This window comes from Neofelis nebulosa, chromosome 12 (assembly GCF_028018385.1).
Source record: "Neofelis nebulosa isolate mNeoNeb1 chromosome 12, mNeoNeb1.pri, whole genome shotgun sequence".
Lineage (NCBI taxonomy): Eukaryota > Metazoa > Chordata > Mammalia > Carnivora > Felidae > Neofelis > Neofelis nebulosa.
In genome coordinates, this window is record NC_080793.1 from 14,414,871 (window position 1) to 14,432,121 (window position 17,251).

General features: G+C 42.6%; 1 protein-coding gene across 10 annotated transcripts in view; it reads right to left on the reverse strand.

Moving 5' to 3' along the window:
* Positions 1-17,251, reverse strand: part of CNTRL (centriolin) — an 84,496-nt gene that overhangs the window by 28,096 nt on the left and 39,149 nt on the right. For 9 of the 10 annotated variants that reach the window (XM_058694317.1, XM_058694322.1, XM_058694319.1 and 6 more), the window contains 10 exons: positions 16,572-16,792; positions 13,427-13,603; positions 11,165-11,299; positions 7,491-7,636; positions 6,368-6,575; positions 5,452-5,631; positions 2,645-2,824; positions 1,780-1,896; positions 1,370-1,514; positions 516-664 (listed from right to left, as the gene is read on the reverse strand). In XM_058694317.1, the coding sequence (XP_058550300.1) occupies positions 516-664; positions 1,370-1,514; positions 1,780-1,896; positions 2,645-2,824; positions 5,452-5,631; positions 6,368-6,575; positions 7,491-7,636; positions 11,165-11,299; positions 13,427-13,603; positions 16,572-16,792 (1,658 nt within the window). The remainder of the gene's footprint in view (positions 1-515; positions 665-1,369; positions 1,515-1,779; positions 1,897-2,644; positions 2,825-5,451; positions 5,632-6,367; positions 6,576-7,490; positions 7,637-11,164; positions 11,300-13,426; positions 13,604-16,571; positions 16,793-17,251) is intronic. The other variant, XM_058694320.1, reaches the window with a different exon arrangement.

Here is a 17,251-nt window from a genome sequence, read left to right on the forward strand (position 1 = left end):
GAGCACACAGGTCAAATCTGTTGTCACATGCATGCCCCTGTTTGTAACTCCCCTGGTATCCCTGTCTCCCCACCAGTGCATGAGCCTTTGAGAGCAAGGGCTTGACCATTCCTCATGGTGCCCGCCCCACCTAGTACCTGACCTAGATTTCAGCAAATACAGAATGAAATGCTGGTTAAAATCAAATAAAATCCAGGTGCCCAGTTCTCTATCAGCCTCTGCATCGTTCTATACCCATTTCCAACAGGCTCTCTGGGCTCAAGTCACCTTATCCCCTTGCAGGATCTGCTATCAGGGACCCACAACATACCACTGGAGCATCAATGGGCAATGGCAATATTCCTTGAGAAGGTCCTATTTTCATCTCACATATCAAACACACTTAAGAACCTCAATGCATGGCTTGGTCTAGACATATTATTCTTGACATCTGCTCACAAACTAGGGGAAGAGAACATGGTCACACTTCCTTCAAGAAAATTCAGTACACATTCCCAGCATCGCAGACTTCCTACTTTTGATGATGATGGTGGTGGCATAAAGTACCAGTAGCCTCGTCTTCTGAAAGGATCTGCCATGCTGCTGATGTAATCATTCTGATGAGAAACTTCACGTCGAAGTTCAGCAATTTCTTCCAAAACATTTTCAAAGCTTCCTTTGTTACCTGCCAAGGAAAGCCATTCTGTGAAGTTGGGCATGAAATCACGTACTTCCCTCCTCTCAACCTACACAAGTGATTCCATGACAGCTAATGACTTTGGCTCCTCAAAGTTGACTTTTCAGCCTCTCCCATGGTAATAAGTTTTTGCTAACACTTAAAGAGGATAGACGTACCCTTCTGTTGTTCATTTATAAAGGGAGGCAGAGAAAGAAAACAAACAGATTTGTAAACATTATTTCTTTTGAAAATTCAAAATTTTCTTGTCTCATTGTAATCAAGTTTCTTAATACCTCACTTATGTAAAATGTTTAAATTCTTTGCTTTTATTCATTAAGCTAATTATCACAGCTCTGGAAATCGAGCATGGAATTGATCTATCAGAGCTAAATAAATTGCTAAGGTGAAAAACAAACAAGATGATTTTTTTTAAAGATGATCTGACATTAGAACTATAAAACCACTACCAAAGTCAAAGCCTAGGGGCCCTTGGGTGGCTCAGTCGGCTAAGTGTCCGACTTTGGCTCAGGTCACGATCTCACAGTTCAGTTCGTGAGCTCGAGCCCCACATCGGGATCTCTGCTGTTAGTGCAGAGCCTGCTTGGGATCTTCTGTCCCCCTCACCCTTCCCCTCCCCTGCTCACACTCTTTCAAAAATAAATGTTTTTAACAAAAAAAACCCAAAACAACGAAAAAAAACCAATACTTTACCAGCCCCGGTGAGGTCTAGTAAATTCCGCAGCCTTGCGATCTCTGTCCTTTGCCTCTCCATCGTCTCATTTAGTTTCTCCATCTCCAGCACGTGTGAGTTTGCTACTCCAGGGCCCACATCTACTTTCTCCATCTCAAGTCGAAACTATTTAAAAAATCACATACACAAAATTGCCAACGAATATTCTTTCCTACATGCACCCTGCAATTTGATTTAGTAAATCCAGAACTTTTACCTACACTTTACTAATGAGGAAAACACATTACTCCTTGTATTTAAATTGCACTCTGCCTGACACGTGGTAGAGGACAAAGTGCTGATGAACTACTGACTATATTTCCAATAATTCTGTCTCTCGGGAGCTGACATAGGACCAATAAGGGGAAGGTGTCAGGGTACCAGCACTGACCTGCTCCTCTTTATCTCTGAGAAGGTTCTGCAGGAGTTCAATCTCAGCTTCTGCTCGGGTCAGATCCTTGGCCGCCTGCGCTGCCTGTCTGCTGAACTTCTCCGTCTCCTGCAACTCCTGCTGGGACAGAGGTATGAGAAAGGCAGCACTGCCATCACGTGTTGTCGTCTTCATTTCTTTCTGCCCCTCAGACGGACTCCTCTGTTTTCGTCCGACTGCCTGCCTGGCCACCCTATGCGTGCGTGGCGCCTGGTCCCACCTCATCCTGTGCTATTCCCATCACGTGGCAGCCTGCTCCGCCCCTCTATGGGGGCCACGTGAGCAGGGGGCTGCATCTGAAAGAGCAAGGGCTAGCTTTTTCTTCACTGCTCTACAGCCTTCCACGACTGAGGTCTCTCTGGGACTCTCATCATTACATTTTCTCTACGATCTACTGTCCTAATCTCATGAGCATTTGTACCCTTTAAAACTGTTAACAGATACCATCTCAGTCAGGAGGCAAAACAGTCCTGTAGGTCACATATTATTTGACTGCACAAGATGAAAAGTCTGGGGTTCAGAAAGATTCTGTGGCAAGCCTTTAAAACCTTAGTTCAGGTGTATATGGACAGCTACCTCCCTAAGCGGAGCTCTACACCTTGAGGTGGGGATGGTGTGTTTCATTTGATGGCTCTCGTCAGGGCTCAGTAGAGGGACCCATGGCAGGACTGTGACTGGAGAAATACAATCTTCAGTCTGAAGGGGAACAGACAACTTTACGGTGGTTTATAAATCAGCCAAAGCCTGTAAGAGCAGTGATACAAGCAGCTATGGTTTGGGGACAGCAGCAGCACCGTGGAAACTTGTTCTGCACGTGTAGACTCACCTCTGCTCGCTCTTGGTTAATTTTCATAACAGTTCCATGAAGGGATCTGAGCTGGTCTTTGGCAATGGTGAGCTCAGCTGTGGCCAGCTTATCAGAGGCGGCCACGGCTTTCTTTAGTTTCTTTAATTCTCTGTCTAAGCCGAGAAGCTGCTCCTGAGATTTGGCATCTTCAAGTTTCTTCTAAAGTGAAAGAAACATTAAACAAACAGAGGAGTCATTTGGTAACGATGAATTAAGACATAAGCTCCATGAGGACAGGGACTCCATTCACTGCTGCATGGTCTGTGCCTAGAATAATAATACATGGTACAGGGGTGCCTGGGTGGCTCAGTCAGTTGAGCGTCTGACTCTTGATTTTGGCTCAGGTCTGATCTCACAGTTCATAGGATCGAGCCTGGCATTGGGTTCCGCACTGGTGGCTTGGGGTTCTCTCTCTCCCTCTCTCTGCCTCTCCCTGGCTTATGATCTCTCAAAAGTAAACAAACTTAAAAAAAATAATACACGGTACAAATTAGGTGTTCCATATTCACTGAGTGAATGAATAAATAAAACCAACTCAAAACTGTATGGTAAACTTAGAAGGAAATCAGTCTTCTCAGTCAAGAACCTCAGTGATCATAGGGTCGCCTGGATGGCTCAGTCTGCTGAGTGCCCAATTTTGGGTCAGGTCATGATCTCACAGTTCATGGGTTTGAGCCTTGCGTTGGACACTGTGCAGACAGCTCAGAGCCTGGAGCCTGCTTCAGATTCTGTGTCTCCCTCTCTCTCTCTGCCCTTCACCTACTCACGGTCTCGGTGTCTCTCTCTCTCTCTCTTTCTCTCTCTCTCTCTCTCAAAAGTAAACATTAAAGGGGCTCCTGGGTGGCTCAGTTGGTTGAGCATCTGACTTCGGGTCAGGTCATGATCTCATAGTTTGAGTTCGAGCTCCGCATTGGGCTCTGTGCTGACAGCTGGGAGCCTGGAGCCTGCTTCGAATTCTGTGTCTCCCCCTCTCTCTGCTCCTCCCCCGCTCATGCTCTGTCTCTCTCTCTCTCCTTCAAAAATAAATAAAAACATTAAAATTAAAAAATAAATAAACATTAAAAAAAAACGCTATAAAAGGACCTCAGTGATCATAGATTCACTCATTCATTGGAAAAACATTTCCTGGCGCCATCACCAAGTGATAGACCAGTCCCTTGGGATCACTGGGTCAGGTACTGGGCATACAGCGATAAATAAAACAGACTTGCCTCAAAGAGCTTATGAGAGATGGATATTAAACAAATACTCAGAAAAACATATAACCCAAAATGGTGGTCAGTGCTATCAAGGGACAGAACGAAGTACTATTTGAGGGACTGCGGGAGAGACCTAGATTGGTAGGGAGGGAGCAGTCAGAGAGGAGGGTGGAAGAATGTGGTCCAGGAGAGGGAATGGCATTCAGGAAGATCAGGAGAACTTAGTATTTTTGAGGAACTGAAAGGAGGAGCATGGTGATAATAAGAATAAGAGGGAGCTAAGGAGAGGCAAAGCATGCTGGGCCTTATAGGCTTAAGAATTTGGGTCTTTTTTTATAACAACAACAGAAGTTGCTGAAGAAAGCAGAAATGAGGGGGGCTGACAAGAGCCAATTCATGTTAGTGTTTTAAAGTTTATTTATTTATTTGGGGGAGGGGGTTAGGGGCAGAAAGAGAGAGACTTCCAAGCAGGCTCCACACTGTCTCAACTGACTGAGACACCCAGGTGCCCCTTAATTTATGTTTTTAAAGAGCATGTTGGCTGCTCTGTGGAGCAGGGTCATCAGTGGGAGTGGGAGAACTGTCAGGTGGCCACACCAGCTGTCCAGACGAGAAGTAATGGCTGGATGGGGTGGTGGCATCCGAGAAGAAAAAAGGGACCCCTATTCCACATGTATTTTGGGGGTGGACTGAACAGGACTTGGGAACTGAAGGGTTCTCAGTGAAGTACGAAGCACGTCATTGAAGCTGGGAGAAGGGAGAAGGGAGGTGTGGGGAGTGACAAGGTATGAAACGGTGAGGCGTAGGACAGTGAACTTCCCAGAGAGAAGGGGAACGCTGCCCATTTGAGGCTGATGACCAAGAGATGACAGTGATACCACTACACCTGGTGGCTGCTGTTTTTCTGCAGGAATGCTTAGCATGGGCACCCGCCTAAAGAAAGCTTTTGGCTACAGTTCTGTCAGGTAAGTGAGACGGAAAAGGACAAGGGATTTGAGGACTTTTGCAAAAACGGCTATAGTGGTGGACCATGGAATTTAAATTGGATGACAAGGTATACGGCCAGGAAAGCCTAACAGAAAAGGTGGGGCTGATGCCCTGGAACTGTGAGGGAGGCTGAGAAATCGTCAGTGTGGGGGCACAGTGAGAGAGACAGAGCGGGGTGCTATGGTTCGGGACTGCAGAAGGGGTGGGCACAATTTCTCAACTGGACAAGGTCGACGATGTGACCACGGGAGGAGATGGCCGAGGGGGGATGGAGAAGCTCAAAGAGAGGCCGCAGGATTAGGAAGATGAGGAGTTAAAAAGTAATTTCCCGTGGATGTGTCCAACTGTGCACAGGATTTCTGAGGAGGCAAACTCCTGCCAACGGCACTCAAGAGTCTGAAGTCACTCCTCGCATGCCAGCTCTCTCGTTTTCATCTACCATGGCACCACCGTGTCTCGGGCACCACAGTGCATCCTGGGTTCCCCTGGGTCCAGTTCCCCTGAGCCAGCAATGCTGCCGGAGGCAACCGTGGGCCTGCTCCCCAGGGGCAGGGTCCAGGCACAGGGACACAGATGGCACACTCCCCTAGTCTTCCCCACCTTTTTCTCTAACTCCTGGAGTTGGGCCAGAATTCTCTCCTTCTCTTCATCAGCTTCCTGAAGTTGGAGATCTGTAAGGCCTTGGATTTCCTCCATACTTTTTAGATTTTCTTGCAAATAGTGAATTTCATTCTCCAACTGTTGGATTCTCGCTTTGTGCTGCCTCTTATCGAAACTAATCTGTGAGAAAATCAAGTTTTGAAGATGATTTTTTAAGCAGAATATAAACTTCTTAGAGAGCTACATTTCATTTTACTAAAGAGCATAATGACATTTTGTACTAATGAGTTACAGGGGGCGGTTTTATCTTGAATGTTCTCTAGGATCCATTTTAATGTTTGCCTCATCATTAAAATAATTACATCCAGAAAAATCAGATTCTGGCATCATACTGCACCCTAGCAATATGGTATTGTTTACCCACAGGTTCAGAAACATTTCTCACTTGCTTCCAGAACAAGGAAAACACAGCCACAAAGAAGCCTGACTGATATCAGTAACCATATTCAGGGCTGAATTTTAGTCGCACGCAGTCTGACTGGTTAAGAGTGGAAATAACAGGGGCGCCTGGGTGGCGCAGTCGGTTAAGCGTCCGACTTCAGCCAGGTCACGATCTCGCGGTCCGTGAGTTCGAGCCCCGCGTCAGGCTCTGGGCTGATGGCTCGGAGCCTGGAGCCTGTTTCCCATTCTGTGTCTCCCTCTCTCTCTGCCCCTCCCCCGTTCATGCTCTGTCTCTCTCTGTCCCAAAAATAAATAAAAAACGTTGAAAAAAAAAAATTAAAAAAAAAAAAAAAAAAAGAGTGGAAATAACAGTAATTATACTGTATTTACGCGAGGAAGGAAGCACTGTAATTTGTTGAAAAACAGGAGTATTGGCCAAACGCTTCCCTCCAGCTGCCTCAGGCCCCTTTCTTACTCTCGCTTCCAGGGCTCTCTCGCAGGCATGCCTGAACTCCTCTTGTCCGTTCACCAGTTTCTCTTGTTGCAGAGCCATTTCTTCCTGGAGTTTTCTCTCTCTCACTTGTGCTTCCTGTCTTTCCCACTGGGAGCGTGCAAGGATTTCACTGAACTGTTTCTGCAAATCAGCAAGACTTTTCCCTAAGACATCTGAAGGAGTATGGATTCTGGTAAGGGGGGAAAAAAGACGGTATGTGAACTCTTCTTTCTCATGCCAGACACTGGATGCAAACTGTGTTGGTAACATCAGTGCGGGACTAAAAGGAGCTGCGTGGAACGGTGACGGGAATCAGCACACAGAGCAACTGAGCATCTCCTAAGTGCGAATCAATGTTTTAGCCAATGACTGCCGTCACTCCGAAAACACAGGCTCCTAGCAGGCTAACAATGTTTGCTCAAAGAATAAATGTCCCCTTCATATATTTAAATGCACCTTAGCTTTCTTCTGAAATTGATTTTCTATTTAAAATGCATAATGTGGCTTTACTTCCTGACCACATGCAATGAACTTCCAAGAGTTACTCTTAAAACTTGTTTTAATTAAATTAAACAAAGTAATTAAATTAATAAATTAATTAAAATGATTTAATTTCAATTAAAGAATACCTAAAAGTATGAAAGATTTAAAATGTACAAAGATCAGGGGCGCCTGGGTGGCTTGGTCGGTTAAGCGTCTGACTTCGGCTCAGGTCATGATCTCACGGTCCGTGAGTTCGAGCCCCGCGTCGGGCTCTGTGCTGACAGCTCAGAGCCTGGAGCCTGCTTCCGATTCTGTGTCTCCCTCTCTCTCTGACCCTCCCCCATTCATGCTCTGTCTCTCTCTGTCTCAAAAATAAATAAACGTTAAAAAAAAAAAAAAATTAAAAAAAAAATAAAAATAAAAAAAAAATAAAATGTACAAAAATCAGTGACAGGCAACTTGAATGAAGCAATCTTGTGTCTCAATCATGGAAATATGACTTGGGAAACCTTACAAAAGAAATCAGCCATTAGCGTAACTTAGGAAGGTGAGTCCATATGAACCTCACATTCATAACTTGGCAATCTTAACACCAGGAGGTCCCATCCCAATTTTCCATTACCTCATTTCCCCAGCTCCTGACTTCAGTTTTTTCCTTAGCTCATCCACACGAGCTGCCACGTCTTCTGGACGAATCAAACCATCAACCACATGGTTAAGGTGATTCTGGAAATCTTTAAGTTGCTGTTTTAACAGGTCATTGTCATCCTATGGATGGTGGTATAATGGGGTGGTAAAAGTTACCAAAAGAAATTCAAATACATGCACATCCACATACACGGCCTGTATTACTTGTCATATGATAGTTTTATTCAACCCCCTTTACCAATTTTTTTTAAAAACCCTTTCTACTTGGGCTGACAGTATCTGAATCTACTGATCAACCTAAAGTCACAAAAGACAGAACCAGGCATTAGGATGTTTCCTGATGTGATACGAAAACAAGTACCTATGTTCTTGCTGAGAAGTAACTAAGATGAATCTAAATAAGCCTCTGTTTAAGAACATGTTAATCGGGGCGCCTGGGTGGCTCAGTCAGTTAAGTGGCCGACTTCGGCTCAGGTCATGATCTCGCGGTCCGTGAGTTCAAGCCCCACGTCAGGCTCTGTGCTGTCAGCTCAGAGTCTGGAGCCTATTTCAGATTCTGTGTCTCCCTCTCTCTGTGACCCTCCCCCGTTCACGCTCTCTCTCTGTCTCAAAAATAAATAAACGTTAAAAAAAAAAAAAAAAAAAAAAAGAACATGTTAATACCATAAAAGATGCTACCAGCAAAATCTAGGATGCGAAACTCCAAGGGACAAAGACCTGGTTTTCTTTATTTATTTTTAAATTTTTTTAAATCTTTATTTATCTTTGAGAGAAAGAGAGAGAGAGAGAGAGAGAGAGAGATTGAGATTGAGAGCATGAGCAGGGAAGGGGCAGAGAGAGAGGGAGACACAGAATCTGAAGCAGGCTCCAGGCTCTGAGTTGTAAGCACAGGGCCCGACACAGGGCTTGAAGCCACGGACTGTGAGATCATGACCTGAGCCAAAGTTGGACGCTTAACCAACTAAGCCACCCAGGTGCCCCTGGTTTTAAAACATAAAGGGGGAAAGGAGGAGGACATCTATAGACTACAAGAGACTTAAGAACCAAGTCAACCAAATGCCACGTGTGCACTTTATTTGGATCCTGGTTCCAACAAACACTTGTAAAAACAGATAATCTTAAAATTTGATGTTAGGGAATTCTTATAATTTTAAGATATAAAGAGGTATCTGTTTATGTTGTTTTTTTTTTCTTTTTTAAGGCTCTGTACAGTTTTTACAGATAAAGTAAGATTTTCAGATTTACTTCAAAATAATTCAGTGTGTGAACAAGTGGGAGGGTTGGGGTAGGCAGGCATTATGGATGGAGTAACACCGGCCATGGGTTGCTAACTGTTGAAGATGGGTAATATGTATATGAGGAGTCATTTTAGTATTCTACTTTTGTATGTGTTTGAAATGTCCACAATTCAAAGTTAAAAAACAAAACCAAAAAAGCAAAAAACAAAAAACAAAACCAACAACTTTCCCATAATTCTCTGCCAAGCAACTAAAAACTGAAACCTCTAATACTAAAGCTTCTCTAATAGCTTATATAATTCTCTGTGGGAGTTATCTGTTACATGCCAGCATATTTTCACTATTAACAAACAAACATATGTAGATCCAAGAATTAAATTCATACAATGCCCCTTGAAAGGGGCTGCACTAGAGTGCAACCCACTCTCGTTAAATTCCTGGATAATTACAAAGATATTTCAGGGGAAGAAGAATGCACCAATCTGACCCTGTTAGCTCAGTCTGGTGACAAACTGAGTGAAAGAAAGCAAAAGAAAACTGTTAAAAATCACCCTAAATTGTAAAGAAAAATTGTTCTACATCCTAAGACATTGATTGTATTGCCCTGAAGTGATTTACTTCAAACTCAGTGAAACACTCTTAACTAAAATGGAGAATTCAGGATTGCAATGAACATGTTAACTGCCTGTCCCATCTGGAGTCTGTTATCTGTAAACTGTCCTGAACATTGCCCTGAGGTGCCCATATTTCTACTACTGTCTAATCCTGGGCACAGGTGATCAAACCAAAGGCCAAACAACCCACAGACTAGCCAGGAAACAAGTTCTCACTCTCTCCAAAATTTGAACCAAGATCCAGTACATCGTCAAGTCTGTAAAAGCTGGCCTTGTAAAGGTATGTCAGCTTAGGGCTGGAGTCAATGCTGGGCCAAATACAATACCCACAGAGACAGAGGAGAATGAGAGAGCCATGTAGTTCCTGAAAGACTGACTGATAGAGCAGCTCTGTCTCCTTTCTTGAGCTAGTGTTAGTAGGTTCTGGTTCACTGCAACTAAATGATTGTCTGACAAAGACAAATGCAGAGTGAGTTTAACTTGAATTTTGTTATCAGGAGGTTAGTAGGCCAAGGACCTAGTTTTAACTAAGGTAGTCTCACAGCATGGGCTAGTGTTCTGGAAAGCTGACTTCGGTTTCTACCTTGGAGGACAAGGCCCCCGAAGAACACATTTTAGTCCCTTGAAGCGACGTATGCTGAAGTATGTGGGTGAAATAAAGATGTATGAGATTTTCTTTTGAAGTGTTCCAGCCAAAAAATATAAAAGGGGACTAACTAAAACAAGAATGGCAGAATGCCGCTAACTGTTTCAGCAGGGTAAACAAAAGGACATAAGGCTATTTTATTTTTGTGATTCAAAAATTTCCATGGTAAATATAAAAAAATAATCTATTGAATAGCCAACACACACACAACTCAAACGAGAATGGAAAACGCGCACATCTTTTCTGATACTTGTTTCAGAAATTGAACTGAGAGAGGTAAAAATTAAATTCTAGGTTACATTTCCCTAAACTTTAAGGAAAAAATATCCAAGGCCTTGAAAGAAGGGAGAGAATGTGGGTGAGCTGTTTAGGCTTATTTGTCACAAACCCCCCTGCCTGGAAGCCTTCCTTAAGACCTTGGCAACTCTGCGCCTTTATTTCTCGTGAAGTATGACACCTGCCCTGTCAGTCAGCCAAGTGGCCCTTGGCCTCACGGATTTGGAGACCTGAGTGTTGATCCAGGTACTTGTTCATTCAGACATCTGTGCTCTCTCAGAGAGTTTAATTGTCTGGAAAATCCTGTCCACCTGCTTCTCTGGCAGTTTGTCGGGCAGATTACTGTGACAGTAGCAGAAAAGACATTCCGCCAAGGCAAACCCCCACAGATGTAAAATGACTGCATTTTTAGTAGAACCCTTTCTGAGAAGGCGACTGTGAACACTGTTTACAGTTAAGAAGTTCTGCGGCCCACTCTAGCTAAATTCCTGGATAATCACAAAGATATTTCAGGGGAAGAAGAATGCACCAATCTGATCCTTTTAGCTCCGTCTGGTGACAAATCTGCTTCTCAGAGAAACGCAAGGTATGGCTGTCACCCGTGAGTTTCCACAGCGCTGGCTCTTTACTCCTGACACTGCCCCCGTCTCTTCACATCACCACCACAACACAGAAGATGCGCATGTTCATAATTTTACAACGACGGGCTCACAGGAGGACAGAGGCTCTGGTACCGTCCCACCCAGAGTTCTTCTCTTCTAATAATTCAAGTAGCCTACAACGTGTTGGCACAGGCTATTAAGGGTCTGACTACAGGCAGCACCACCTTAGGGTGTCCTACGTGAGAATGCACCCTGGACGAACGCGTCTCTACCTGCAGCTGTTTAAGTTGCGTGCGGAGCTCGCTGTTCTCTTGGTCCTTTCCTTCGGAGAGCTGGGCTTTTCTGAGGGCATTCCTGAGGGCTTGCTTTTCCTTCTCAAGTTCTGCTTGAAGGGCCGACTGTTCTAACTATTGCCATGGGAAGCAAACGGTATGAAAACATAAAACAGCGACAGCTTTTTCAATCTAAAAAGCCATAAATAAATTTACATACACGCACAATTCCTTGCTAGCTATGGTTTCATAGTAACTCCATTTTATGTCTGTACGCTCAGATTTCAAAGCCCAAGTTCATCTTTTTCATATGTCTGCTTCAACTATTAACACTTAAGAGTAGACATCACAATGGGCTCAGCCCAGATATACCAAATTAGAATCTCAGCGCTGGGCCCAAGGACCTACCTTTGAGAGTTCTGTGAGTGATTCAACAGCGACTGCTCCTCTTTTCCTCAGACCAGTATTTCTCAAACTGCGGTCCTCATCAAAAATCACTTGGTGTGCTTGTGAAAAATGCAGATGCCCAGACTACCTCTCAGACTCAATGGGCCAGAAGCTCGAGGACAGGGCCCAGGAATCTGCATTTAACAAGCATCTCAAGTGACTTCGTAGAGCTAAAGTACACCAATTAGAGATCTGTGGGTCAGGGAGAGACTGCTGTGCTCCGTACCCTCAACATATGGCTTGAAGACCAATTCTGGCAGTGCTGATTTCAAGAAGGGGAGAGTCCCTTTCAATACCCAGTAAATCTGTGAAAAGGCTAGGCTGCTATAACACTTTTGTCAAGACTCACGAGGGGGAAAAAAAGGACAATGGAAATACAACGGAGAATAGATCTTAAACTAGTAAAGGCTGGCTTGAAAACTTAAGAGAATTTATTTTTTATTTGAAATGAGATGCCATTTTATTTACCATTATTTAGAAATCTGTATTTATTCTGGCATTTTAATTGTTTTCCCCCAGCTTCCTATTTTTGCAGTCCGATCTTATCAACTGTAGTTTTGTAAACCTTGGCACTCTTGAGAAATATAATCCTGACAATTGTCAAGTGGTTTTGATATCTGATAAGTAAAGGGATACAAATTAACATAATTACTATAATAAGCATGACTTTTTTTTTTCCTTTTCTAATCACACGAATGCTATTTTACATACATTCCTGGGATTTAAACTATCTTATTTTATGTCATTTTCATCCAATAAGTGCATACTGACCCCCTTCGTGACCAGGCACTGAGAAAAGAGAAACAAGCATATACAATCTGGGTGTTCACTGTGCTCTGGGTCTAGCAAGAGAGACAGACAGTCTGAACAGATGATTATCAGACACATGATAAAATGTTTTAACTGAGCACAGGCTATAGGAAAACCAAAGCAGGATCCTGAACCCAGATTTCCAGCAGGCACAAGAGGAAGGTCGTGATGGGCTTCCTGGCGAAAGATGCAGCCTATGTGACTAACAGCTGAAGAAAATGACATTTTTAATCTGAGTAAGAATACACTGTAACTGGCCCGTCTGCCTCTCTGCCTTGATCTCTCACATTCCTGCCTACTCTTCTTCTTGCTCCTGGCATCCAAGAGCCATGCTTTCAGCACTTCAAATGCACTGTGCTCCCTCTCCTTGCCTCTGCCTAGAACATTCGTCCCTTACCCCTTCCCTTTGCACCCCCGCTGCCTCTGCACAGCAAAATCCAACTCACCCTTTCAGTGAGTTTCTCTAGGGCAGACTTCCCTGACCACCCCTCCCCTGCTATCCCTTTCTTTCTCCCACACCCTTGTCACCTACTGCACTGTCAGCTCCACAGGGACAGTGACTGTGCTGGTCACTGCAGCATCTACAGCACCTGGCCCTCAAAGGCCAATCAGTAAGCGGTTCTTGGGTGAATAATTATTTCTCTAATTTGCAAGTACAATATAAACTAGTAGATACTTCGTCCAACCCAAATAGAAAGTAGCAAAATAACATAGAACAAGGTGCTCTGGTGCCCAGTATTTCCCTTATCCTCACTATAACCCCTTTTACAGACAAGGAGGCATTTTTTCGGAGGCTCAAGAGCTATGACGTGATCTGCATGCTCACACAGGGACTCACAGAGGTAGTATCTGGACTCAGAGTATCTGACTCCAAAAATGTATACTCTTCCCATCATTCCATATACAGTATATGACAAAGTCTTTAATCTTGCATTTAATTAAAGAAAGGCTGATATGCTAAGACCACAGGGCTTGGATTCTAGATGGCTTTATGCTGCTGCTTACCTGGCTGAACCTTCTAAGTTTTTCCAACTCCTCCTTGAGCTGGCTGGCTTCAGCATCCCGTATTTTCAGCTGAGCCTCTAGCTCAGCCTCATAGGCACTGAGATCTCCCTGGGTCTGCTGCAGGGATACATTCACCTCATGCTGCTCCTGGAGGGCACTCTCCAGTTCTGCGAGCTCCTGTAAGGATTCGGTATGTTTATGGAACCCTCTGTTCTGCCTAAGCATCCGCAAGCCATCATAAGTAACCTGAGCACTGTGAACCAAATGGCCAGCCAATGCTGGCCTGGCACAGAAAGCCCTCATTAACAATACAATGAAGCCACAGGCTGTGCTTATCCAGGCTGGAAAACAAAGTCCTGACTAAATGTAATCAGAAAAATCAGTAAGCTACCAACATGTTTTCCAAAGTAACCATCTGTGTGATACTTTAAATGTGCCTGAATATGTAAGAAGAGAGGGGTATAAAATGTTAGGCCTATTCTCCATCAGACACTGGAATAAATGCTTTCACGTGTATTCTGTTGAACCTTCACGGTAACCGTGTAAGGCACGGCATTATCCTCATTTCACAGAAGAGGACAGAACGAACATGTAAGTAAACTGCACAGGGCTGCGCAGTTAAAAAGACAGGATATGAACCCAGATCTCTGACTCCAAAGCCCACACCCTCTTCTATTAAACCACAGCATGTTCACTTATTACAAGAACAAAATGGGACTAGAGCTAATATTAAGGATGACAGAGTAACTCGAGTGAGTACTGACAACAGAAATACATACTGATTGGCGTACCACAGTTCTGATTCATTTTAGCCCGTCTGTTTTTTATGATTAAACATTACAGCTTTCACCTATTTATTTGGGATCTCCAAGAACTGGATCAAACGATTCTGGATTAAAGAGGAGGCTCTTGTGATAAGAACTTCCACAGAAGAGTTTCTCGGGGAGGTCTGAATTATTTGAGTTGCTTGTTCAAAATGCAAACTCCATATACAACCAACAAAGGTCCAGAATATTTAGAGAATTCCTACAAATCATTAAGAAAAAGACAGACAATCCAGGAGAAAAAATGGACACAAAACATGAATAGGGAATTCACTAAAGAGGAAAGCTAAATAGCAAATTAACAAATGGAAGGTGCCCAGTCTCTCCAGTATTCAAGGGAAAATGCACTTAAAACAAGATATTAGTTTATTTAGAGCATAGGGGAACAAGCTGAACAAACCACGAGAAAACAGCAGACAAATTCAGAATGTGGGACACCCTGTGGGACCATTGGCCTCGTCTCTACACATACATTTACACACACAGCTGTAAAAGGCATTCTCGGTACAACTGGCAAAATCTGAACATGGTTCAGATATTAGATGATATTAGGGAATTATTGTTAATTTTTCCAGGTGTAATAATGGTATCATAGTGATGTAAGAAAATGTCCTGATTTTTAAGGGATATGTATTTAAGGGACCATGTCATGATGTTTGCCAACTTTCAAATAACTCGGGGGAAAAAAACCAAATACAGCAAAATATTTTTTGAGTCTGGGAGAGCATATAGATATTCGCTGAACCATTCTCTCAACTTTCCTTATAAATGTAAAATTTTCATAATAAAAAGATACCATTTCAAATTCAGCAGGCTGGCAAACAATAAAACTGACAAAATGTTAAATTTCCTGAATGTGATAATTATTCTCTTAGATATTCTATGTTAGAAAATGTCCCCGTTCCTAGGAAATACACGATGAAATATTTAGAAGCTAAGGAGGATGAGGTCTACAACTAATTCTCAAATGGTTAGAAAAAAATTCATATAAAAGTATGTAAAAATTATATATGAGAAGAAGAGAAAGCAGATGTAGCAAAATATTCACTGAGGACTCTGAATGCGGGGTACAGTGAGTTATGTGGATTATTCTTGCAACTCTCTTGTGAATTTAAAATTATTTCAAAATAAAAGCTTAAAAAATAAAAGTTGGACCACACTAAGGTGTTAGCAAGGATGTGGTATAGTGGTGGTCCTCGCATTGCTGGTTGGAGTGGAAACTGATCGAATCACTATGGATGGTAATTTGACATGTAATGAAGTTGAGCAGGCACATACCCTCCGACTCACAGTTCCAATGTGAACATAGTCCCCATGCTCAAGATTGTGTGCAAGGATGTTACGCTCAACATTGTAATAGCAAAAGACCAGAAACCACCTAAATGTCCTCCAAGAGGAGAACGGATAGGCAATAACTTTGTGGTAGCTACCTACAACGGAATGCTATATACCCTCACGAAAATAAGCAAAGCAGAGCTATATGTATCAACGTGTATAATTTCCCAAAACATAAATAGAAAGGAAGACAAAAGTGACCAAAGAATATGTACACTATGATATCTTTTATATAAATCTTAAAATTGTGCAAAACAATGCTATATATTGCTTATGGATGACTTTATATATAATAAAAGAGAGATGCAGGGAAATAAGTATATTCGAGATTCTGTTACCTCTGTAAGGAGGTACACACAGGGTTTCGAATATATCCGTAGTTTCATTTCTTAAGCTGAGTTGTGAGTGCATGGTGTTAAAAACAATTTTTAACATTTTTATCTGCCTGAGAAATTTCATAATGCTGCATATATGACCTCAAACTTCCAGCACAAACCCTACGAGGGATGAAATTTGGGAATATGGGTTCTCATGCAAGATAAAGTTTGTCAAACAATTAAAACAGATCAAGTGAAATCTCCAAATGAATGGCAACAAGCCAGGTATAGAAGGGTAGAGTTTACAACACGGCCTCTTGTTTGGTAAATAGTTAAAATTATGAACAAGAAAATTATGTTGTGCTTAATTTTGCTGTACAAACAACCACTTAATACAGCTAATGTAACAGCTACAATTTCGCATTGTTTAGAGTTATGGGATAACACATTTCAGGGGTAGAAATTCAGCTAAAATAACCTTCCTTTTCTTAGTAAAGGAAAAATAATGATTCCAAGTGTGTCACACCTGGAGGGGGGGAACCCCACTAAATAGCCACTGCGACTTTTTGTCACTTCAGATTGCACAGCTGCTAACTTCCTTAGCTATCTTAATTTGGACGTCACCTACTTCTGAGGCTCAGGAAACAGGTAAGAAGAAACAAATCATACCTTCCTCATATTTTCTGCATCTATGGCAACTATTTCCAGTTGGTCCCTTTCCTGCTCGACCTCACTCAGTCTCTGGAGCAATGTCTCTTTCTCATCCTGTAGCTTTTTGCACTCATTCTGGGCCTGGGTTGCCTGGCCTTTGATAGTCTGCAGGTATTCTTGTAACCCACTGATGACACTCTCTAAATCCTTCTTCAGGGCTTCATTTGCTGCTATTTGTCCTAAGCAAAATGGAAAAAGGGAAGGTGATAATGTATACAAGAAAATGCTTTCAAGATACAGAACTACAGCATTTAGTCTCCTTAGTTATTTGTTACTGGCTAAGAATGAAACTGTAAATGGTGTACTATCTCATTTTTTCTTTTTCAAGATATAATGATAGTTTTTCCCCTCTCTGGTCCACAGTACAGGACTACTAAGTAGCTACGCAATAAAAACAGTATATTCAGTGGGCATTGCTTACAAAATGCTCAATTCAGGCTATAAAAAGTTTAAAATAAAATAATGAAAGTAAACTTTTCTAAATAAATTTCCAAATAAAATAATGAAAAATGTGCAGCAACACTGTGAGTTCTTGCTGCTAGATACACAAAACAAAACCACTCAACATAGAAGACTAATCCAAGACCGGCAGCATAAACATGTAACTTGAAGACTTATAAAAAAAAACAAACCACCAA